This window comes from Colius striatus, chromosome 7 (assembly GCF_028858725.1).
Source record: "Colius striatus isolate bColStr4 chromosome 7, bColStr4.1.hap1, whole genome shotgun sequence".
NCBI classification, from domain to species: Eukaryota; Metazoa; Chordata; class Aves; order Coliiformes; family Coliidae; genus Colius; species Colius striatus.
In genome coordinates, this window is record NC_084765.1 from 20,124,598 (window position 1) to 20,150,067 (window position 25,470).

At 38.2% G+C, this 25,470-nt stretch overlaps 1 protein-coding gene across 11 annotated transcripts in view; it reads right to left on the reverse strand.

Annotated features, from left to right (window-relative positions):
• NEO1 (neogenin 1) overlaps positions 1 to 25,470 on the reverse strand; it is a 213,505-nt gene that overhangs the window by 27,802 nt on the left and 160,233 nt on the right. For 6 of the 11 annotated variants that reach the window (XM_061999123.1, XM_061999130.1, XM_061999122.1 and 3 more), the window contains exons 8-18: positions 21,517 to 21,736; positions 15,939 to 16,093; positions 15,154 to 15,302; positions 14,044 to 14,182; positions 9,969 to 10,018; positions 8,586 to 8,730; positions 7,141 to 7,251; positions 3,484 to 3,678; positions 2,557 to 2,652; positions 1,172 to 1,395; positions 112 to 250 (exon numbers count right to left, since the gene is read on the reverse strand). In XM_061999123.1, coding sequence (XP_061855107.1) covers positions 112 to 250; positions 1,172 to 1,395; positions 2,557 to 2,652; positions 3,484 to 3,678; positions 7,141 to 7,251; positions 8,586 to 8,730; positions 9,969 to 10,018; positions 14,044 to 14,182; positions 15,154 to 15,302; positions 15,939 to 16,093; positions 21,517 to 21,736 — 1,623 coding nt within the window. The remainder of the gene's footprint in view (positions 1 to 111; positions 251 to 1,171; positions 1,396 to 2,556; positions 2,653 to 3,483; positions 3,679 to 7,140; positions 7,252 to 8,585; positions 8,731 to 9,968; positions 10,019 to 14,043; positions 14,183 to 15,153; positions 15,303 to 15,938; positions 16,094 to 21,516; positions 21,737 to 25,470) is intronic. The other 5 variants (XM_061999127.1, XM_061999133.1, XM_061999125.1 and 2 more) reach the window with 3 other exon arrangements.

Here is a 25,470-nt window from a genome sequence, read left to right on the forward strand (position 1 = left end):
TCATCAGCATAATCATTCTAAATATGTTTTCCCTCATCCAGAATGTTGGCAGACTTGACATTATTCCTCTGGTCATGAATGTTGGTCCTTCCAGAAAGACTTGAGGAGTACCTAATTCAAAAGTAGTTCCATGTGCTGTCATACTCCAAGTACTCGACCTTCGACCTTTAGTCACCATCACGGAAAATTCATACAAGGTATTTGGTTTTAACCCAGTCACCAAATAGCTCAAAGTGGTTGCATTAGCAGTCTGAAAGAAAAACAAAGAGTCAGTAACTTTGGAACTGAAATCACCAGCTCTCAAACATCCTTTTCTCAGGTAAGTGTTTGAGACATTTCAGCATTATTGCATTTTCATAACCACTGACATTAATTCAGTAAACATTTTTGCTCTGTCATGCAAATTCATTAATCAAGTATTAATGTGCAGTTGTTTTAACCTAAACTAGAAATTCTTTCTGCAATCAACAAGAACATTTAATAGCAGTCAAGTCTAATTTAAAAAAAAATCCAAACCAATAAACCAAACCTTAAATCTAGTCTCTGAACAGTAGATGAAAAATCAAGGAAGGCAGGGATATCATAAAGTTTTTGTTATATAAAAATATATAATCCACTCAGTTCCCAAATGGAAAAGTTCATTATCAACTTCATATGAACAGAAAGGGTCGTAAAATGAAACTTAAAACCATCAGGGTACGACACCCCACGAATTAGAGATTCTTCTCCTACCTGGAGAGAAGTCGTTAGTAACATATACCTTCCCAATGCATTATTGGCTTCCCTAAAGACATGCCCACCATCTGTCACACAAAGCCATCACGTTAGGATGAGGCAGAAAGTATAAAATTGTCACTGTTACCATGGTTCCCAGCAGAAAGTAACTCTGGAAGAGTTTGCCTTCCTCCACTGAGACAGTTCCTTCACACATATAGACAAGAGACCATGAAAACATCCACTTCCCTTACATCTAAAAGACTCTCTGTAGAGATGATTTAACTAAGCAGTACTGATGTGAACTCAGTCCTAGCATCTCAAATAAATCTGGGCACACCTCTACACCATTTTCTCAGAGCTTGTCTTCACTCCCATCTTTCTCCTAATCCTGACTTGAATGTGAAACCTCTCCCTGAAATTGTGCAGCTTGTTAGCGTTGTTGAAACTTTGATACCTTGTACTTGGTATTTGCAGGAATATTGGTTTTCCAGCGCACTGTGTAGTAGCGAGCATCTGTGATCTTCTGGTTCTTTGGCAGAGAGTTGTCTGCCCAAGTGATCCGTATGGTGTCATGGCTCAGGATTGAAGCCTGAACTCCCACTGGTGGCATCATGGGAGATGGATCTGGCACTGGAGTGTATGGAGCATTAATAACAAACAAATCAACCTCGGAAGTGTCTAGGGAATTGATGGGTAAAAAGTAGTGTATTATAATTAAAAAGGGAGAAGATGGCATTTTAATGTAAACAAAAACAAAAAGGAGAAATGCATGGTAGTACAATGAAATGAAAGGTGAGAAAAGGAGAAAAAGAGAGAAAAGCAAGAGTTAATAGGTTACATAAGACTGGCTAATAAAATTATTCTTGCATCGTGTTCCCTTCTTCAGAGAGTAAGACAACATATATATGCTAATATATATATACACATACACCTAATCCTGTTAGTGTTCAGTCCATTCAGTCACGGCCTTAGAACTCCAAATAGATGGTAATTTTGACCTTATTTGCATTGGCATGTCCACTGATTCCTCTTCTAGAAAACAGTAAGAAGGCAAAAAGGATCTGGATGACTTTTAGGTGGGCAAATGCCACCTTGAAAAATGACAGGGGACTCCCACCACCTTGTAAAGAACATTAATGGCAATCTAGTTCCAAGTATCTCACGAATTTGCAATAACTGGAGAAACTGTAGTTCCAATATTCTCTATAAAATCTGTAAGAATTCCTGCTCTCCAGAAGACTAAGCCAAACACAAGTGTTAACACTCACATAAAATCACTAAGTCCAGGATGAAAACTACTAAGTCAACAGTCTGGGAGGGAGCAGAGTGAGCCATAGCACAGGAACAGCTCACTGTCGAACAAATTTCTCTGCTTAAAATCTTTTACTAATGTATTACAAGGCAAAAAGAAAACAAAAAAGGCAAAAAAGTTGTTTAGTGTGACAGCAGAATGAAACTAACAAAGTGCATGCAGGCATTGTATTCAGAATTACTGTGTAAAAGACAAATAAAACCCCAAAGTAAGGGCCATGCCTTTAGACCTGCACATGCACAACTTGTGCGAACATCACAGAAACTTTTTGAATATAAACACCTAGAAGCAGTTGAAAGGTAAGTTTTGTAATTAAAACATGAAACTGATTTTAGGCGGATAAAACAAATGGATGAAACACAAAAGGCAACCACTTGAAACAATAACATCACTGGGTTAAACAATGGACTGTACTCAGTAGCACTGAAAAACAAGACTCTTCTGTTACGTGTCATCCCATTTCCAGCTGTTGGGCAAGCCAGCAATTTTTAGCTGTACAGAAGGTAAAAGCAGCTCCTCACATTTACCTGAGTGAGGTCGGGTCACTGCGCTCTCGTAGAGAGGGATTCCTTCCCCAACATTGTTGAAGGCTTTCAGAGTTATGACATAATGGGAACTTGGGTCTAACGAGGAGAAAAAAAAAGTCCTGTTAGTGGTTTCTGTTTTCTGCTTCTCCATATTCTCTTTGCTCAGTATTTTATTTTTTAATTGAACTACATGAAACTAGACTAAATAGGGATTGAGAAACAAACCAGCTGCTCATGTTCAATACTTTGCATATAGTGGAAGTCCATAGTCACAGCAAATCTACTATGTACAGCCAAAATAGTAGTGCAGAAAAACATTTTTAAATTATCATTTTAAGCTGCTCTACTGTAAAATTAGTCAAAACTCCAATTTTATGGAACTTCTCAAAAGCTCAAAATACTAATATTTTTAGTATTATTTTTAGTCATATTTTTATTTATTTTAATAATAATTTTGGTTTGGGGATATTTTACCTACCACAGAGAATTCTGTGGAGGAGCAACTCTATGTTTTTCTTTCAAAGCAGATGCTACCGTATCTTGGTGACATTTTAGTTTCTATTTTGCCTGAAGCCAGCTGTTCTGCAGCTCCAGAGGGCGAATAAAGGAACGCTGCTCAGCATGTAAGATTTTGTAATAAGAGTTGAAAGGAAAGCATCAAACCAAAATGCACTATGCTTCAAACTCAGTAAAATTACAATTATGGGTTTGGAAGGATTTTTTTATTCCCCTTCCTCTTCTTGTATCATCAGAAAATTGCATTTACGTGATATTTATCAACAGTCTGCAATTTGGTATAATATCTGAAGAAAAAAAAAGATCTTAAAATCGTGCATGTAGTTTTTTTTATTTATAATACCATAGTTAGAAAACAGTAACATAAATGAGCAGTAAAACTTGGACACTGATGTGAATTCCTTTCCTTACCCAGGTTTTCAATGGTGTAGTATCTCTGTTTATAGTCCACCTTGATGGTCTGAGCGTGAGGGCTGCCGATGCCATACCCTATAGCATAACCTCTCACCATGATGTTCTGGTTTTCAGGTGGAGTCCAGCTCACAACAATACTGGTGACAAGCGGCCGGACATGTAAGGAACTGGGAACTTCAGGAACACGAGTTTCTGTTAAAGAAAAATGACTGATTTGAAGGATTTCTCTTAAATTAAGGTAATAACTTGAAGAGTTACGAGCTAGCAAGGTCAAATAAGTATGCTCCAAAGAGGGCTTTGCTGTACAGGAGAGAACAAAGAACTCTAATAAGCAGAAGAAAATTAACATAGTTTTGTATATGAATATACTTTAATAAATCTTCTCTTGAAAAGAAAGGACAGTCATACTGAGGAGAAGTATCAGATCTGCTGCAAGGTAGATTTTAAGTTTGTGTATTTTGAAAAATTGCACATGAAATTTGTCTCTTCCTTCCCCTCCACAAAGCAATCTACTTTTAGTTCCATCAAATTACTTACTGGTGGGCATTAAAATAACGATATTGAAAACACCTTGATGATGAAAGAAAGAAATAAAGGTTTCTCAGCTCATTTTAGGATTAAATAGAACGTTCCAAAGCTCCAAGAATTGTCAGTAAACTGGTTATCACATGTGCTGCAAAGGTTTCCTCTGACTTGTCCTACACTTGTTGCTTTTTAAATCCTTGAGTCTCTTTAACAAAACTCACAAGGTATACACAGAGACTACAGAAACATATCACAAGATCAACAAATACTAATTAAGCCCATATCAAATGTTCAAATCCTACCCCCACAAGCAACACATTTAATAACAAGCAAAGAGATGGAATGTAGATCTCTAGCAACAGAAAGGCTTCCATAAAATGCCGCTGTGATCTTGTCATATTTTTACTAAAAGATTTTTTTCCCTCCTGTTGTTGTCAGAATGTAAAAGCAATCCAAAATAAATACCTACTAGTGGAGCCCACCATATGCTGATAGAGTATAAATAATTCTATGCAATAGTCAACTGAGTTCCTCACTCTAAAATAAAATCATCTCAGAGATGTCTCCTTCCTGCAGGGACTTCATTTTAAGGAAACATGCTGCATTTATCTAAAACCATTTAATAAAGCACCACTACAGGATTATTTGCATCATAATATGCCATTGGCTAGCTAGCCCAGGGAGTTTATGGTCCCCAGCTGACACAGATGATCAATTAAATTTCACAACTATTAAATACAGAAAAGCTACAGAATTGCAATATGACAAATGACATTAACTGCACAGAAGTTAGTGCATTGGGGATACACTCTGTAAAATTTTTTAACACCTCTTGCATACATGCTCCTGGTTGTACTTGCGCTGACTCTGCAAAATTACTCAGAACCTACTGACACTGAATTGCAACACTGACTCCCATTTACAATGATGAAAATTATAAAATTAAAAATTAAAAAACTGAAAGTTAAAAAGCAGACACAGTGTAAAAAGGAATGAAGCCTTACATGTCTAATGAACCAGAGAAGTTAAAGATTATCTGTAAATACATTTGTATGGTATTAAAATTTTCCACATGAGCTTGCTCTAGAAAGAAAAGCGAAAAATAAGCATCCTCTTTCCAGTATGCACATACACAGATATCTCACACATGTCTACACAAGGATACAAATACCATGTGACCTTAACTGTGAATTTTCATTACTTTATTCATCGTAAAGAATATGAATTAAGAACATTGCAGATTTCTAGACAGGACTGTTACATTCCCATTTGAAAAGACAACAAAATCAACACAGAATGGAAAGGTTCTTCACTCTCTTTCTGCTCTATTTAAATTTCATGCTGATGATATCCTCTGGCAAAGTTGTAAACTTCAGTTCAAAAGCAGAGCACATTTTCATTACACTATGTAAGCACTACCTATTTACAGAGCTCTGCTTCAGACTGGGGACCTAGTGGATTCTCAAAGCTGCAAGGTTGTGTCACATCCAATTAGAGGAAGACAGACACGCAGATGAAAGCCATTTCAACTCTAGAAAGCTATTTTAAATAACTGAACTCTACTGTTAGCAGTGGGTTTGGGGCTGTTCTTGATTAAGCAATGCAGAGTGAGCAGTAAGAGGATGAGTATTAAGTTTAGCATCAGTTTTGCATAACAGAAAGACTGAAGCATGGGTGCTCAAGGGCTTTCATCACCCACTTGCTGAAGGCATCTTCCAACAGCAGAAAGCACATCTTGAAGCTCTTTCATTATTCTGTCTTCCAACCGCCAGTAGCACTGAATCTCAAGCCACCCAGATGTGAAAGAAATTACTAGATCCTGAGGCACTAAGCTAAAATGACCCTCCAGCTACCTCAACAAAGCCAAGAGGCAGACTGGCCTGCATAAGGCATAAGAGAACTTGTGTGTGACAACAGCACTAATTAAATGCTTTTCTGAAATAGGAATGGTCTACCCAGTAACATCAATTCCATGTAGGCAGTTCCAAAGAGATTTGCCTCAGTCACTCTCTGTGACTCATTTGAATTCTGCAAGACTCAGGTTCCCCCTTACAAATCATTCCAGTGTAGTAAATACAAAACGTCTGGACCAACTATCAAAGGTAGAAATCTTCCACAGATCATTTTCTGCTTTTATTGTTAAAACTCTACAAGGGAAAAACAAGCTTTTAACATGGTTCTGTATCCCGCATATCATGGATCAATCGATTTGGTGAAAGGGACTTACTTTTTGACAGAAGGTTTGGTCTATACTAGTCTGCCAGTACTGAAAATGCAGTCAATCTCCCTTTTATTCTAAAGTGGCAAACTAACAAATACTGGGAGTCACATGTTCTGTTTAGAAAAGAGTCTAAGTCCAAAAAAACCCCAATTTCTTAAAATTTCAGGAAAATTATTTTCAGAGACCATGGTATCAGTGAAACACAGCAATAAGGCTGCAAAGGCCCACAGGCAACAACACTGTTTTCCACTGCTTCTTTCCTGCTGCAGCCCCTCTCTCCCGTTTGACAAAGTTCATAACTCAATGCTGCGGCCACAGTGCAGACATCACTACTCTGCAGTGCAGCTTGACTCCAAATAGCCAACTGCCATGCTGAGCTCTCTGGAGTATACACTGCAGTGGTTTTGTTGACACAACTGAGGTGCTACATAAAGGTACAGTCACTATGTTACTTCCCTTCAGGAAAACAGTCCTCCTATCTCATTTCCATAGTATGTAAACTCCTGAATGATAAACGTGATTTTCTTACAATATAAAAATAGAGCCATTATTATTGTTATAGAGATCTTCTTATGCATTATTATTTAAATATTGAATTACTGATATCTGTCATTCATAACTGGTTAACTATTTCCAGAAAAAAAACACAATGCCAACATACAGTATTAGGAAGTGTAGAAGGAGGGTTTAATTTCAATCCATTTTATTGACTTGGGAAAAATTTCATGTTACAACAGAAATTAATTTCACCTAATCATAGATCAAGCACACCGTACAAATAGAATACGGTAAAACCAGTTGTCAACAATCCAGTTTGCCTTTAAAAAAGGCAATCACTCTTAAGTGTGTCCTGCCCATGAATTCTAATGGCTTTTAAGTCACAAATATGGTCATGCTTAGGATCTTACCATCTAGATCACTCTCAAATGTTTCTGATGATACCCAGTCAGTTGCTGGTCCGGTGCCATTAACTGTCAAGGCAGCCACTCGGAAGCTGTATTCTGTCCCTCGTTCAAGACCTAAGAGACACAAAGCACACAAGGTGTCAAACTAGAAATTCCACTGTGAGAGCAAGGATCACAGTTCCTAATTAAATAGGTAGAACCTGACAGTAAGGAGTCTTTCAAACCCCCACTGCCACAGTGTGAGGTCAGGAGTGGAAGCAGCTCTAACTCCCACACAGGTCTGCTATGGAAGCTGGCACCAGCGAGGCTGTAATAGCTGAACTGTGACTGGAGACACTCAGTGTTGTGATACCCCACAGTTTGGGCCACTGGGAGGTCCTGTTTGCAGACAGCTTGAATTTCTGGCTATTAATTAGCTTTAAGGACAGAAAAATCCAGATTTGTAACTAAACCTACACGTAGGGTATAGACAACAAGTGACCAATCTGAGCAAGAAGTTTGTTTCTTGTATATAAGAGTGAATAATCAATAATCAAAGCAGTATGACAATGAACTTGTAATACGATATATGGAACTTCTTCAACAGGCTTTGTTGCTGTCAAAAATACAGTTACAAGCATGTATCAACTCCTAGTCTGTGAGAAAACTGAAACCTATTAAGTTGTTGGACTTTCTAAGAACCCATCAAAACATCTTGTCAAAAAGTGCATATTTATTTTCTAGAAATACACATTTTCTTCTCTTTTGACTGACTGTTCATTTACAGACATTTAAGAAATCAATAAAATGTACTCTTGCTCCTTTTCTCATGGACTGTTTATTTCTGCTAAACACCATTCTACTTCTGGTAACAGTATATAATGTATAAATAATGTACGAGACTGGATTTTTTAAGTGTGCAAAATAAAGAGAGGATATATTGCATTCATGCCAGAGAGAAGGAAGAAGGCTGCTGTAAGTGAAACTAGATGGGATTGATTTGCACAGATGCCTGAGGTAAGAAGTTTACAGGACTCAGCACTGGGCTTGCTGGTAAGCATTGCAAAACAGAGTCCACCTACATTACGTCCACATGCCAAACACCCAGTCAGACCACATCTCTTTGGCATCCTTCTCTGTACACTTATTCCTAGCACATGGGCAGACAGAATGAGTTCAGGACCACATTCTCCAGGCAATTACTATGACTTTTATACAGGTTTTAAAAGGACTCATCCAGTTCACGTAGCAAATCAATGGCAAAATTAGGGCTAGAAAATAGGTCAGTAGACTGTTTACCACAGGCCAGCCCATGCTACCTCATAACCTACAAACATTCATTTCAACTATTTTCATTTCTTCTTCCAAGACAAGGGCCCTATATTAACACATCTGTGAGCCTCGGCCAATTAAAAGCACCTAAAAAACCCATATTGATGCAAACCCAACACTTGCAAGTAACAGTTCACCTTCAATTAATTGAAACAGCTGGGTCCCACCAATGCTCTCTGTTACATCACTCTTGCGGGACACTTTCCGGTAGCGAATTTTGTAGCCAATGATTTGTCCACTGTGTGTCCCTGCAGGAGGTGGCTGCCAGTGAAGCATGATGCTCTGTGGAAGGCAGAAGGTTATTGTAAAATCATAGCTTCTCATGCAGTCAGAGAAACTACTCTCATACTTCATGAAACTTCATGAAACTTAAGACAGAAAGACATGCATACTGAAAATATGGTGTTTTCGTGTAGGAAACCATAAGCTACATGTAAGAAGTACAAACCTTTTAATTCAGTAGCAGCGCAGGTCATGCGTGTGCCTACAGAAGTTCACCTCAAAGCGTTTAGAACCACAGAATGGTAGGGGTTGGAAGGGACCTTTAGAGATCATCTAGTCCAACCCCCCTGCAGAAGCAGGGTCACCTGGATCAGGTCACACAGGAACATGTCCAGGTGGGTCTTGAAGACCTCCAAGGAAGGAGACTCCACAACCCCTCTGGGCAGCCTGTGCCAGGGCTCCCTCACCTGAACAGTGAAATAGTTTTTTTTTTTATTAAAGTGGAACTTTAAGTGCTGCAGCTTCATCCCATTACCCCTTGTCCTGTTGCTAGATACAATAGAAAAAAGGGATGCCCCAACCTCCTGACACCCACCATTTAGATATTTGTAAATGTTAATAAGATCTCCCCTCAGTCTCTCTCTTAGATTCTATTAGCTCTCCTGATTCTAATTTCACAAATAGCCCCTTGGGTTTCCCTTTCATTTCTTCAGGCTATCTTAAGACACAGTTGGAAACATCATTTTCTCTAAAGGGTACTAGTTATCTGAACTGTAGTTTATGTGCATGATGGTATTTATTTTTAATCATATGGGCAGCAGAAGAAGGTATTTGGAAAAGAGTTCTTAGAAAAGGCTTTTTGAAGAATCTCAAATTATAGTCACTAAAGCCATAATGACTAAGTGTAGAATTTTCTCTTTTGAAGTACCCAGGAAACTAGAAACATGCATATGTATGCACACACATTGTAAACAACAGTTCAGCAACAGGAACATATACAAGCTCTGGTGTTTCAGGCTTCTGTGCCTGGTTAAGTTTCTTTCATAATTAGTCTCCATGCTTTGGTGCATTGCCACTATCTTTACTGCATTCCATTATTTACAATCCACAACTGGACTGGGGTTTCTAACACTTCAAGCCCCATGTTCAGACACTCTCCTGTTGGGCAACTCATACAGAAATAGCTGAAAAGCAGGATGGTAGAATAAAAGACTCAGAGTAGCTCTAAAATTTGCTTGATCTAAGACCTGACAACCTTTTATCTACCCATTACAAACTGGAAATTCTCCACATCTTACCTTAGAATTCCGCACCTCCAGTGTCAGATTCTGAGGTGGAGCACTGGGGACTAGAAACATTACAAGAATTACAACTCCAAAATTTCAATATACTGTATTAAATACTGTATTTTCATACATAACTGCTCTCTGCTATCATTTATTATGAAAGTACAAACCATTCTGGATAATTCCACCAGTGGTACTTTATGACACAGTGACTGGCTTAGGAGGTTTATGTATTTTCATCACCAAGAACAAACTCACTTTTTATTCAGGTCTTTGCTTTTCCCAGGTATATAAATAAAAATTATTTTCTATTTAAAAGTACTTCCCATAAACTCTTAAGAAAAAGAGATCACATTCAGTACTTTTCAAAATCAAATCTTTAATTTACATGCTTCATTCTGGCAATCCACATTTGTAATTCTAGCCATAGCTCTTGTTATCGTGACTTTTTGCACCAGGAAAACCTCAGAATCAACACCTCTCTGTGTTACTGAAGAAGTGAACTGCATCACAAGGAGAGTTTTCTGCTTTTAAACTTCCACTCTTTGTTAGTTCATTACTAGCTGTAGCAACTTGCTGGTCATGACAGCGAAACTATTAGACAAAAATGCAAAGTAAGAGAGAAACTAATTAACAAGGAAACCCTTGTTGCAACACTTCAGACTCCCAGAGGTTATGTCAAAGGCAAAAATAAGGCTTCCCTGCAGAAAGGTGAGTCTCCAGCAAAGCACAAGGATAGGGAAGGAGCACAATACTAGTAAAGATTGTTCAGAAGAAGGTACTTTCCAAATAACTAGCATCTGCCACAGCAATACCTAAGAAAACACTCCTGAGTGCATAAAGGAGCCCTGCAACAAGGGAAAGGTACGTTGGGGTGTTAAACAAATACCCCTTTCCTGCTATCCCACTACAGAGATGTAGACAACGAGGGTTTGGTTTTCCTTCTCTCTTGCCAGCTGAACTGAGATTGAAATCATCAGACCTAGGGAGTAAGTGCTATGTCTTTCAAAAAGTAACACAGGTTAAGAAGAGGAAATAAAGCTAAGCACTTCTTTTTCTCTGTTTGTTTACATGGCTTGTGCCTACCTTCAGAACAACCTTAACTCACGGGTTTCACACAGAGTGATTCTTAATGCATATATTGGAAACTTGCTAAGAGAAAGGATACAGGCATGTAAATAGTGATATACATATATCTCTCACCACATGCACAGTTCATTTCATGTCCAAGTAAGCTCAGACTCAGACCAGATTAAGAATTTAACCAGCCCAACAAATAAAATGAATTTCCCAGGTGCTGCTACTCCACGCTTCAATAGGAAAGCCATAGCCTAGGTGGTGATGTGCAGTAATCACCCAGGCAGTAGGATCATGACATGCTGATGGCTCAGACAGACTGTGAGGACTGGTTGGTAAGGGAAATGCTTACAGACTGGGGCATGATGCAGAGACTACATTTCTAGCTGTAATACCCAATTGCTTCCTGGAAGACCAAGAGAAGAGAAGAAATGCTTAAAAGTAGCACAATTCAAATTGTAATACCTGCAACAAATCAACTGGAACAGATAAGGAGCAACAAAAATCCTACAGAAAAATGTGTAAGCTTGTTAAATAGAAGCTAGAAGAAGCTTAGAAAAAAATCCCTGCAGGGGAGATGGAGATTGCTTACAGACACTACAATAAGAAAACATAAGAAGAAAATGTGCATAATTCATCTGGAAAGATCTGAGAGATTGAAGCAGAACAGCATGCTTAAGCAGCAGGGTTATAAGATGATAAGAAGTGAGACAACATCCTTCAGAAAGCTTTAGAAAATAAATTTCTATAAGTTAACTGTGAAAATGTAAGTTGGGCCAGAACAAACTTCAGGAAAACTTGAAACTGACGTTAGAACTAAGAATAAATACTTCAAACAAATAAGCAATTGCAGAGACTGCAGAAGGTCAGGGTAAGACAGAAAAAGACATAGCCACACAACTGCTTGGCATTTGTACTGGGTGAAAGGAACACGAGAGGTTTCCATGACACCCTTTACAAGGAACTTACAGGATCTCTCAAACCAAAATGTCAATATATGGCATTATGGAAGAGTCAGACAGAACATAGTAACATGTTGCCAGGGTTAGGTGCTATTCACCCAGGATTTCTCAAGGAACTTAGGAATTAAACTGCTGCAGAACTTTCATGTAACCAGTCACAAGTTACCTTGACATTAGGAGATCACACTTCTGGCACTCCCCCCAGTTTAGTATCATCAGCAAACTTGCTGACAGTGCCCTCTGTTCCTTCACCAATGTCATTAATGGATATATTGAACAGTATCAGTTCCATTTGAGAAACTGCAAGTAATAAGTCAGAAACCTGTATGATGCAAAGAAACTGAAGCTACAATAAAGCATGAAATTAAGAGATAGTGGAGTAGTAACAAATATTTGTCACTTTTTAAAAGAAAATCCTGCATGACAAACCTGCTAGAGCAGAATTAAGAAATGAACCAAGGAGAGGATAGGAGAGAGATCCTTGACTGGTTGCCTTGATTGGCAAAAAAATGGTTAAACAAAAGAAAAGAGAAAGTAGGACTGCATGTGGTGAGAGGTATGTACTGAGACCCTTGTCATTCAACACACTTGTAAGTGAGGAAAGGAGGATAAACAGTGAGCCAACAAATGTTAGTACAGAGAAGATCTGAAGGGAAAGAAGTGCCGTAAGACCTCAGAACATTTCTGTACCATGATATTAAAGTGACAGATGAAATTCGTGGTAGATAGATACATGGCAAGAATGATCCTACTTCTACGTGCAAAATGATGGCTATAAGTAAACGCACTCTGCCAAGCTCCATCTATACCAAAAATGTCACCTCAGTGTTCATGAGCAAAAGAAGTCAGTCAAATGCTAGTAATTACACACTTGATACTATTTTAGTCCCCTCTACCTCCATTTTCAAAAGCATGTAGGAGAAAAGAAATTTTGATTAAAAAATAAGAAAAGAACACTGGACATTGATAAGGCTTAACCAAAAATAATGGCTAGCCAACTCTGTGACTTTGAAATCTGGAAAAGAGATGAAATAGGGAGAACACAGCAAAGGTCTATAAAAGGAGAAGTGGGACAGAGAGGGCTGGTGGACACTCATTATTCACTCAGGCAGTACAGCTGTAGGTAACAAATGATGCCAGCATCCAGCAGGTTCAACACAGATTATAAAGGGTGATGTTTTTCCCCCAAAATTTATTTGTAGAATCCTTGTTCATTTAATGTTGTGGATGATGAAAGCTGACAAGGGTTCAAGAGGATGCTGACATGCTTTCCTGGAAGACAAACTTAATTATGAATACACAGAAATCACCAGGGTCCAGAAGTTCCCCAGAAACAAACTCCTGGACATACAGAGGATTTGGGACAATATTCCTCTCTGCTGCTCCTGGTCATTCCTGGAGAAGGGATTCCAGGCTAGGCTCACTTTTGGTCTGACCATTCTTATATTTAAGTAAACTTAACTCAGATTATTCTACAATTGTTTTATCAAGATCTATATTTGATAACATAACCTCTTGATTTGCCTTCGAAAAAAAATTATTTGCCTTAAAAAAAATGCTGCTACCATTTCCTGCTTTTGTTATTATATGCAATTTACTTATTAGTATCTGTGCTGGAGTCCAAACACAGACATGCAATGTTCTCCTGTATGACTATGATTAAAACAAAAACTCTTCAAAAGCAGAAGTCTGATCATAGGTAAAAATATCATAGTACCCAAAAAATAATATGGAGTTCAACATAGATTTTTTTCTGTCTGCTCTTAATTCTTTCTAGACCAAAAAACTCATGAAATAAATGACTGATGTTGAAATGAAGGACACCTTTGTTTTGTAATTACAATACTAGAAACTTTGGCAGGTACAGTAATTTTCTTTCACTCAATTTGAAAAGCCTCTGGGGCTCCATGTATGGCTGTATGCAACAATGACATTAGTAATAAAAAAGGGCAACAATGAACAAAAGACTTAGTCTGGTTAAAAATTCACTTAAAGGAAATTACCAGCTAATTCCTAAGGGGGAAAAAAAAAGGAATGAAGCACCTTACCATCTGACAATGTTCGTACAACAACATCATGGGTTGAGACACCGGGACCGTGTTTATTGTAAGCTACCACACGGAAACTATACTCTGTGTATTTCTTCAGTCCGTTAATGGTGTGGGAGAGTCCTCCTACATCCACATCCTGTTTATAAAGACACATATATACAAGTCAAGATCAGAATTTGTCTTCAACTATTATAAATGTCTTAAGAAGTCGCACCTGCAGATCAAATCCACGGTTTATGTAGCCAGGACTTGTCAAGATGCTACCAGTGAGCTTGCAATGGCCATTTCTACCCATCTGATGTAAATTACCACTTCTGTAAATGAAAAGGGACCTGGCAAACATGCCTGTTAGTAAGAACTATTGCATTATGAAGAGTGGAAGTAAAAAAGGTAATTTTATCTGAGGAATACAACATGGCTATTTAAAAATTGATGTAAAATATTATTTTGAAAGGTAACAAAAAATATTGTCCCCTTAGCTTTTTAAAGCTGGAATCACACTCAGATGCAATTGGTTGGGAAATTAAAGGACTGGGATTAATCCTCCTGAAGTTGTGGTTATTCTCAGGTTGCAGTCTATACTTCTACAGAACACACTGGGTTCTTTCAGTAGAATCATACGAAAATTTAATCAGACACTCAGCAGTATCAAAATATCAATTGCTGGAACTCAGGAAATAAGAACAGTTCATATTAAGGATCATGCCAAAATCAGCCATCAGCCCACTTCACTAAAAAAACCCAGCCAACCTATAAAAACTATGCAAGCAGCCTTCACACTGTTTGAACCACAACCGTGAAATGATAACAGAGCTATTATTTGCCTTCTCCACTCATGGTATGATGGACTTTCCCAAAAGCTACTTGATGTTGACGAATATCTAAATAAGCCATCACACAAAACCCCCTGGCTTCAATTTCAAGACATATATATTTTGTGCTGGATTTTTAATTTTAAATATATCCATATTTTAGGCTAAAGGATTCAGTACACCAAAAAATGAACATTTCACAAGGTGTTTCTAGAAATGTAAGGTTAAAACAAAATAAAAGAACAAAGGTTGTTAACAGCAGTGTGTATCCGGCAGGAAGGGCCCAGAGCTGTACCTGTTCAGTGTCCTGCCCCTTCTCCACGTAGTAGAGCTTGTAGTTCTGGATTTCTCCATTGCCAGACAGTGGTGTTTCCCAGGTGACAGTAACGGAGGTGGGAGAAGTGGCGTATGCTCGAATATTGGGTGCTGGACCAGGAAGCTGAACTGAAATGTAAGCATGAAACTCTGCTAGTCTCCAAGCCTAACCATTAACATTTGCAGCACCAACTTCAGCATCATTTAGCATCAAGTTCTTTATTCATCAACTTCAGTTAAATGATGGGTATTTTGTCACATCTTAGCACCTCAGAGAATCACAGAGTGATTTGGGTTGGAAGAGACCTTGAAGATCACCTCGTTCCAGTCCCCACTGCCATGGGCAGGGACACTTTCTACTACAGCAGGTTTCTTCAAGCTTCGTCCAACTGACCTTGAATATTTGTAAGGATAGGGCAGCCACAGCTTCTCCAGGTAGCCTTTCCCAGTGCCTCACCATCCTCATAGAGAACTCCTTCCTTACTTTTCATCTAAACCTCTCTTTTTTCAGTTTGGAGCCATTTCCCATTATCCTACCACTACCTGGACTTGTAAAAAGTCTCTCTCCAGCTTTCTTGTATCCCCCTTTAAGGACTGGATTCATTGGGGAGTGTAAAGGTGGGACGGAGATCCTACTCCTTGGCTCAGATTCCTCTTGTCCTGAATGATTCTAATAAATGACAGATCTGGCATTTTCTTATCTCTTTCAGTTAAGGACTACTACTGATCCTAAAGTGAAGATGACTCAAAATATTTACAGCTTACCCTCAGGCTGAGTTGCCACCTTCAGTGGCACTGAGCTCTCGCCAGGGCCATGCTTGTTCTGAGCCACAACTCGAAAGACATAAACTGTTTCTGGCATCAGGTTTTGGATCATCACTTGTGTCTCTCCAGCACGACTTGTATTTTCAACACGTTCCCTTTAAGAAACAAAAGGGTCAGGCACAGAAAGATTAATTGCTTCATAAGAGGGATTTTGAGGGGTAAATAAAGGAATAGTTGCTACTTGGAACAAATCTGAGATGTATCCCATTTGTATGTATCTAATGTGTTAATGACATGGTTATTTATACTGCACTGACTATACAATTTAACAATATTATGTCAAAATTGCTGGTGACAGTTTCTAATTTTATAACTTCTTTTTGGAAAAAAACCCCAATCAAACTGCACAAAAGTAAAAGGCTAAACTGCACTCAACATCACAAAGTTAGAAGTAGTTTCTTCATTATTCATGTAACAGCATGCAATTACCCACAGGGACAGTTTATCCTACTACTCTGAAGCCAGAAGAAAAAATATTTAAGCAGCGTTAAGTCTGGCAATATTTAAGGCATTTTTATTAACATTGTGGGGCTGCATTTTGTGTACTTCTCAAAGAAGCTTTTTAATGTACCCTTCTACCTCCAAACTTTACTTAGTTCCTCCCTAATATTTAGATTTTTTAAAAAACCACCTGCAGACTCCAGCTCATGCCCACCAGGGAGACAGCTGGGCCATTTATGTGAGTACCACACAGGGAGTGGAGTCAACGCAAGGCAGGGCCTCTCTGGGTCTCCACTGCTCTCAGCAGGGCTTTACTCTTGTATTGTGCTTGGGGACTGGGCACGTGAGGGCGCTACTCAGACCAGCGTGAAGACACTCAGCTCCAGCAGCACCAAAGAGACACATCCAGTCTACGCAACCCTCCATGGTGCTTGGAAAAACAGTGCCATGGGTGGGAACAAGCATGTATGCCAGGTTCAGTAAAAAGGTCGACATTTTGCAAGCTGGAAGCATCAATCCAGTTTGGAGAATACATTTTGTGCCTTGAGGCAAGCTGGAGGATTATTATCCACATTTAGGGAACTGCTGTGGCACTCTTGTAGCTTCACGCCTGTGGGAGCACAGTCTTGTGCCAAAAACAGTTCAGGAAACTCATAGTCCTTATCAAGCTCCAGATTGTGGGGAAGATGAAAAGATTAATTCATCAACTATCTACAGCTTTCCAACACATTATTGTTGTCACATGAACTTTCACAGAGCTGCATTTGGGTAACATCACCTACACCCTGTCCTGTCAAAAACTTCCTCACTAAGAAAATGTGACTGCTTTGAATACAATTCCTTTTGTTTGCTAGACTTTGTTTAGTTCTACAGTAGAGGGCAGACGTTTCTCATCCCGATGATTACCTGCTATTCAGTCCTTTTTAATGCAGAAGCCCAGGCAAAATTATTCCACAGTCTCCTTTTTCCTACCTTTCAGCCATTATGATTCAGTTTCTATCATGGAAATTTATTTCTTTTGAAATCAACTGGTATGGTTGATTTTCCATGATTTAGTTGAAAACATTTTGAAATCCCTGTTGATTTCTGCAGAATTACACTGTAATGTACAGAGGAAAACAATACACCTACTGTAACTAAAGAGCTATTTAAATATTTTTCTAGAATATTCTCCTTCATGAAAGGTGAGCTAAAATGGCATTGCATAAACAACTTTATATCAGATTTTTACTAATTCCCACCATTAAATGAGCAGCAACATTACAGTACATTTGAATTAACTGTTTACAGATTTTCTTTTATATTAATGTTTAGAAAGTGCTTTTTTGCAAAAAAGAAGTGGACAGAGAAGTGAGACACACATTAAATAATTACCATACCTAATGTGCAATCAAATTGGGTGGAGGGGTGGGGGCAGGAAAAAGAGAAAATATTTTCACTTACTAACTTTGCCAGCTACAGCTAGCGCAAAATATTTGCTTGAAAACCCACTTTCCAATGGATAGTTTCCTTCTAGATGTCTCTTAGGTACAATGACAGTATTTGAAAACACAGAATAAGTGCCAACTAACTCAGAACTGTGGAACAACATTCCCCTCCCATTGACATGCAAAATGTATTGCATTTTCTGCCTCAAGTGTAAATGCACTCACTGATTTTATCTAGAGAAAAAAATCAGCAATCCAAATTTATTATTTAAATTTTTTAAAAAATCTAAATTATTTTAATGGCAAGACAACATTTATCAAAAATAAACAGACATGTCAAAGTGTTGTGATTTTCAATAACAACTAGGAACTGTACCTTCCCTCACAACGGGATGTTAAAAATATGGTGAGATTCATCTAATTAAGAGCTACATGAATCTCTCATTTATGCTCTTTCTTAGGGAGCCTTAAGCACCTTTTACAAGCACTGATGTGTTTAGGTAGCCCTAATAGGTAACAAAACAGATGGTCTATATGAATAACTATATTACCCTGCAAAACATTATGGCTATTTTAACTCATTCCAGTTTAAACCTTAATTAAAAAGCTTTGTAAACTAGAATTAATGTTTAAAATAGCTATCAAGTATCTAAGGGAAAAAGCCAATGGTTCAAAACCAGAGATAAGTGTTAATCTGGAGATGTGAAGTTTAAAGTTACACTGATAACAAAAAAGAACCTTCAGAGAATTATGAAAAAGTGAGTATCGTCTGTGCCACATCAGCTGTAGAGCCTGGCAGTGAGCTCAGAGACATTCTGACAGCATGATTATCCACAATTAAACTCCATTTTCTGTGTTTGAAGCACACTATGATGAACTGTGGGTTTAATATTATAATCTCACACGTGTGATTTTCCATCTTGCACCAGCAACGTTCTAGCTATTTCTTTGATTTTTGTCCAAATCTTAAAGTCTGGAATTCTTCTGTCTGAGTGTTTGTCTAACGTTTCACAGAATTAAACCACCCTTTGTCCTCCAACACATTTGAATTTTCATTCATTTTACAGGAGAACTGCCTTCAGTTTGCAATATCTAATGCAAAGGTGAAATAACCAAAACTATACGACCTATAAGACAGAGAGCCATTTTGATCTGATCAGATTATTACTAGAGGTGTGACAACAAAGTCACAAGATAATCACTTCATTCATATGTAACTGCCTCAATGAAAGTCTCTGACACTGCCAAGCTGATGAGAAGACATGCCACCAGTTGAGCTGGTGACTCTTTGTAGCCAGTGAAACATGCAACCAAAAGCTATCTTCATGAAGCCTCCACGCTTTGAAACACTCCTCTTCTAGTATAGCTTCAGCTTCTCTGTTAAGTCATCTCCAGGATCTGTGTTCTCTCTCAGTCCTCAGCAGACACTACATACTATCAGAACCACGTTTAATCACTTCAGAAGTGATAAAATCAACTACTTCAACTTTGACAGCATTTGTATTTTTCCTGTAATTCCTTGTTTGCTGATGCTTACAAATCTTCTGGGACATTTAACTTAAAGGACATAATTTTTCTGCAAGCAGGTACTGAAATGTGTCTTTTCCCTGGGGGCAGGGGCAGAGAGCAGAAGGCACCTCTGGGCAGCTGAAGCAGTTGGTGGTATAAAGTCGACATGGGGCATAGAAAGAGCCTTTCACAGGAGTGCCCCATGATTATGGGGGGCAAAAATCGCATACTAGTCATCCTGTAGTTGTCTAAATGAGTGTAAAGAGTTACACACAGAAATATGGTAAGGTATTCATCTCCTTTCACTGAGCAGATACAAGTCAAAGGAATGTAAATTGGCAGCCTGAGAAACTGCTCACCTTGTATACTGTGTCACAAGATTTAAGTGCTCCTACAAGTCACAACATGAATATGAGTCTCTACAGTCCTTTAAAGATAGTTTAGAGGTGGTAAAATACCTATCTAATCCATTCCATGTTATATCTACTTTTTTCATTTTTCACTAGCACCATTCAAAAGGTAAATAAATCCCTAGTTTGATCGCTGCTCAAATACAATCAAGGAAGTGATGTTTAGGTTCCTAAAAGGATGCAATGATGCAGGCTATGAAAATGGTACATATAGGAAAAAATATAATAGTATGAAGAGATGCTACATATGCATTTAAACTGCAGCAAAGATACATGTCCATGTATAATTCAAGGACTACAAAAGTGATAATTTAAGCGATATTTTATAACGCTGAGGAAGAAAAGAGGGTTGCACGTCCCAGCTTGACTTCAACATCTTCTGATTTCCAATTGCTTAGTTCTGTGTGACACAGCTGGTTTTTTACTCAACAATGAACCAACATTTCACAAGGCCCAATCACTGGTCAAAAAGTACCATGCAACACCAAAATTGATTTTTAATTGTATTGTTTTCATTCTCTAAATTCAGGTTCAATGGTAGAATTTCACATACCAACTGTCATTATGAGGCATAATAGAAAAAAAAAGAAAATACAAAAAGCAAAAAGGTGTGGTAAAGTTGAGGAAAATATGAGTATATGCTAATAAAAGGCTTTCAGAGCCTTCTTTGAATCCTGATCCAGAAGAACACGTAAGTAAATAAAAGAACTCATTAAAGGCAATGAAACCACCTGCTTACAAATAAACACCCCCTTAAGTACTTTGCTGTGTAAACTTTTGGTGGGCTCCAGAGAATTGCTCCACAGGAACTAGAAACAGCAGTTCACAGATTGTCCTACAACTTCCTAGTTATTCATATTATGAAATTTCCCTTACTCCATGCTCTGCACATGCTCTTGGTCCATGAGGAATATTTTCTAGAATCCTATACTCTTGTCTGTAGTGGAAGGGGATGCATTTTGTTTCATCAAAAGCAGCACTGGGAGAAGTATGAAGCCTTTTCTAGCAAACTATTTTCTAAAAATCTGGTGGCTGCACAGTTACAACCAGGAAAGTAAAAGAGGAGAGGCCAGAAGCAAGAATTGCTGACATTGTTTTTTCTGTGTCACATTTGTGAGGCAAAAAAAGTTACTAATTGCCTCAATTAAATGTCATGAATCTGGACAAGATGTCTATTCATACAATTAAGAAAGAAAGGCAATTCACCATAAGTTAAGAGTGTGTTTTACAGTCTCTTCAAATGACTTAAGTCTCAGTCTCTCATCAGCAGGTACACAGGTAATTTTTTTCTTGAGTAATAAACCCGATAGGCATGCTAATTTGCAACTAAGCATTGCTCAAAATGATGGTTTGCTCCAACAAAATTTACCTGGTGGATGTTCCTGTGCCCACTGTGGATGTCATTTATAGCAGAGTCAGTGGTCCTGAAGAGGTGTGATGGTTTATGCTTGCTCAGAGTTTCTAAGCAGTCTGCTAAAAGCAGGTAGCAACTGTTTGCAGGCAATCAGAAACATGCACAAGCATTCCTTGTAAGAATACAAATATACAGCAAAGAAGCAAATAAAAGTGCACTTCCACTCATCAGGAGAGAAGGAAACGCAGCTCCTCAGACTCCACAGCCTGGCAGACTTGGAGCACTAAAGACTTAAGGTTTATAGTGCTTCTAAGCAAAGCAAGCATGAAGAACAGTCATGAAAGAAGACAACACATTCTACATGTTGAAATCTTTACCTGTTTATACCTTCCTTGGTGTAGAAGATCGAATAGGTGAGGTTGTCTCCTTGAGGGTCTGATGCAGGCGTCCGCCACGTCAATCTGATGAAGCGAGTGGAGACGAGAGTGGCCACGATGTCCCGTGGGGCTGAAGGCAATGGTCCTGTTGTAGCTGGTGCTAGATGGTCATTAGTGGCACTGGTCAGTGAAGTGGGAGGTAATGTTGGGATGGCAACATCTTGTCATGTGCAAACATTGGGGAATATGAAGGACAAACATCACCACGGTTTAAAAAAAGAAAACAGAAAAAAAACACAAAAGAAATAAACAAAACCACAATGGGAAAACAAAAGAAAATGAACACACACAAAAAAGGCCATTAAACTGAAGGCTGACATGCAAGCAAAGGTAAATACTGGAAACTAATGGGAGATATTAAAAGACAGATCACTGTTGAGCAGGCAGACCAAATCTCCTTTGTAATGGAAGTGGAAAGGGAAAGGGAAAGGTGAAAATAGAGGATAAAATATGACCTCACATGAGGACATACCAGTGGCAAGCAACATTTTCATTTCTTTGTAAACCAGATGTAATACCAAACATTTACAGATAAAAACTCCAACTTGTATTGTTTATTAAAAAATATATCCAGACTCAACTTTCTTCTGTATTTTATTAACATGCACAACTAATTTATACTATTCTCAATCATATAAAAATGACAGAAGAATACACAAAATTAATTTAATTGCAAAGTCATCCAGTTTGTGCAATTCAACTCTGAAATCAATTCACATGGTAACTGTTTTCTGAACTGTTTGGGTTCTACTACTGCCCATGGTAAGATATGGTGACAAACTTGGTATGGCAGTGTAAATACAGATTTTTTTCCCAAACTTTCACTAAAGTCACTGGTTTTTTTCCATCAATGCTTTTCCTCCCTCACCTAACATATGTTACATCATTTTACACAGACACTAACAAGCATAAACCACTCTTCCTTCACATTATACAAAGACTTTTCAAACTTTTTGTGGTAAGTCATGTATGTCTTCCTGTGTTACTCCTTTAAAGGTAGGATAAATCTCTTGGATTATTGAATTAAAAGGATGGCCAATTAACAGCACAAGCTGTACCATACAAATACCTGTTCTCCGAATTCTATTAAAGCAATCCATCCAGTAAATCTAATGGTAATATTCAACAGTTGGACTCTGATTACCACAGAGTATTACAGGAAGCACAATTAGTAACAAAACCCTAAAAGCTCAGGATACCCTGATTTTTTCTGTATTCTTAACTATTTACCAAGCTTAATCCACCTGATGGCATTTTCCACAGAGGAATCTATGCTGCCAAATACATGTATTCACTTATAATTCTAGAAACTAACCAGAATGGCTCAGATTTTGCCCAGAAAGAAGTTCAGGATTAGTAGATCTTTTGTTGAGAGCTGCAGCATCTCCATCTAACGTATTACCAGAACACATGGATATCTATCTTGACAGACAAAGAGAAAACTGGCTACAAAAAACCTGACTAAACCAGAAAACACCAAACAAACCCTGAGAATGCCTCAGCCACACTGAACAATCTCTCACCAACAAGCACCTCATTTTTAAATCTAAAAAAACCTTGTCAACCAAAGCAGCATCTCACACTTGGATTGGCAAAACTCTCATTTTTTTCATTCCAGTTTCTTACATAATGGTGGAAAAACAAATCATTTGCTTTTATCAGATTTGCACAAAGTAATAAGAGTATGTGAGCAGAACTACAAGACACTGTTTTTTTGTATGAAACACTACTGTACACACCACCACAAAGACTGGGTATTTCATGAGACCAGTGACCACCAGGAATGAGGTCCAGCTCCATGGGAACATTGGCAGTGTTCCTCCTCCCTTCCTGCGAAACAATGTGCCTGTTACTGTTCTATAGCATCTCCCACATTTCCTGAGGCTCTTGTTCATGCTTTATCGTCTCTCTGAGACTGCCTATCCTGTCAACTGGAAAGCTTCACTCCTCCAGAAAGTACTGGTGTAAATACAATCAATGATCATCAGTGCTGGAACACAAAAAGTTCCATTTAAACATAAGAAAAAACTATTTCACTGTTCAGGTGAGGGAGCCCTGGCACAGGCTGCCCAGGGAGGGTGTGGAGTCTCCTTCCTTGGAGGTCTTCAAGACCCACCTGGTCATGTTCCTATGCGACCTGATCTAGGTGACCCTGCTTCTGCAGGGGGGTTGGATTAGATGATCTCTAAAGGTCCCTTCCAATCCCTACCATTCTATGACTCTATGCTATTGATGAACAAGGTACGGTAGTCTGCAAAGAACCTCCTCAGTGTGTGTAGTTTTCAGCATCTTTCCCAGAGTGCCTGGTTGGCTGAGTCCCATTTGACCATATACTTCAATGGAATATTTTTCCCTTGCAGACAGCCTTAATTTCCTACCTTTGTATTACCTAATTACATTAATAATATTATTTTAAACCATTAAAAAGTTTAAGAAATAATCTGTAGGGAAGCTGTTATAAAAACAAACTTGTGTTTTACAGCTGCATCAGCCAAATGGCCTCTGAAGTAGCATCTTCTTACCCATTCTGGTGAACTCAGTGATTAATTGCTTCACACATTTATTGAAATTACTTACTATACAAAGATCTTCCATTCTTTAAAAAGTTAGAACATTCCATATTGAGCACAAGAGGCAGTTGCTACTTCAATACCAAAATTCCTTATAACTACCATTTGTTTGGTTTAGGGAGACTGCGGGAGATAAATCTCTACTGTATGAACATACAAAGAACAGAATGCCAAATAACAGTACCAGACTGCCGTTCTCCAGTACAGAAGTTGTCTCTTTAGAGCTGGGAGAGTTATTCTTATTCAAAATGCAAACAACACATCTTTCATCACCTTACATTAATACTTTGGTTCCTCTTACATGTTTTGGTAATGTGGTCAGCTGACCTGCTTCTGGTTACATGCCCTTGACACAAAGTAAGCCTCTTATCTATCTTTAAAAATCATTCTAATTAGATAAAATACAATTATTTTAAAAATAATTCTATTGAAAAACCCCAAATTTCTCTAAGTAAAATTATTCCCTAATAATTTTTAAAATTCGTTTTTTTAATGTAAAACACGGCCCACACACTCATGTATTTGTCCTCCTATATGATGAAAAAGACCCATCTTTTACTTAAAGTGATCTGCACACTGTGCTTGAAGAACTTGCAGGCATCAAGATGGGAGAGCTGCCAAGATTTTCTAGATTAACAGAAATTCAGTTTTACCCATGTGCAAGACTCAAAACCAGAAATATTCCTTCTGGCAGCATTAAAGGTAGATTGGTCAAACACAACAACAAACTAGTGGCATCTGAAAAATAAAACTATGAACCAAAGAAAAGCTCAAAGGACTTGTAAATCGCTCAAGTAAGGTAAGCAATGCATAGGCAAGAAAACTCACCCACTAAACGCTGCAATTAAATACCAGCTTGATAGTAATTTGATACTGTTGAGAGCTGTGGAACGTATTTAGAAGACTAGGTTATTTCCTTTCCTTTTTTCCCCATTCTTCCTCAAAATTCCTTGAGTGTCATTACAAACTGATTTGTACGGACCCGTGGGAGCAGAGTGCTCTGCAGTGCCGAGTTGTGTTAATCAGTAATTACACTAAAATTAGTTTTAATACCAATAAGGGAGCAGCTTTATTACTTCAAGCTTTTATGCATGGTGTAATACGAATATGCAAAACAAGTCTCCTCTTTCTAACATAGACTTAATTACTCTTTTAGAAGTAACTATATTCTTTGCAGGCCTATGCCCACATAGTTAAACTTACATAGTTTCACATTAACTCATTTTTAAAAAAATATGAAATTTTCATATTCAGCAAGTGACATACTAAGAGCACGGAAAAAGAATGATGCTGTTACATGCCAGACATATGTACAACGGATTTA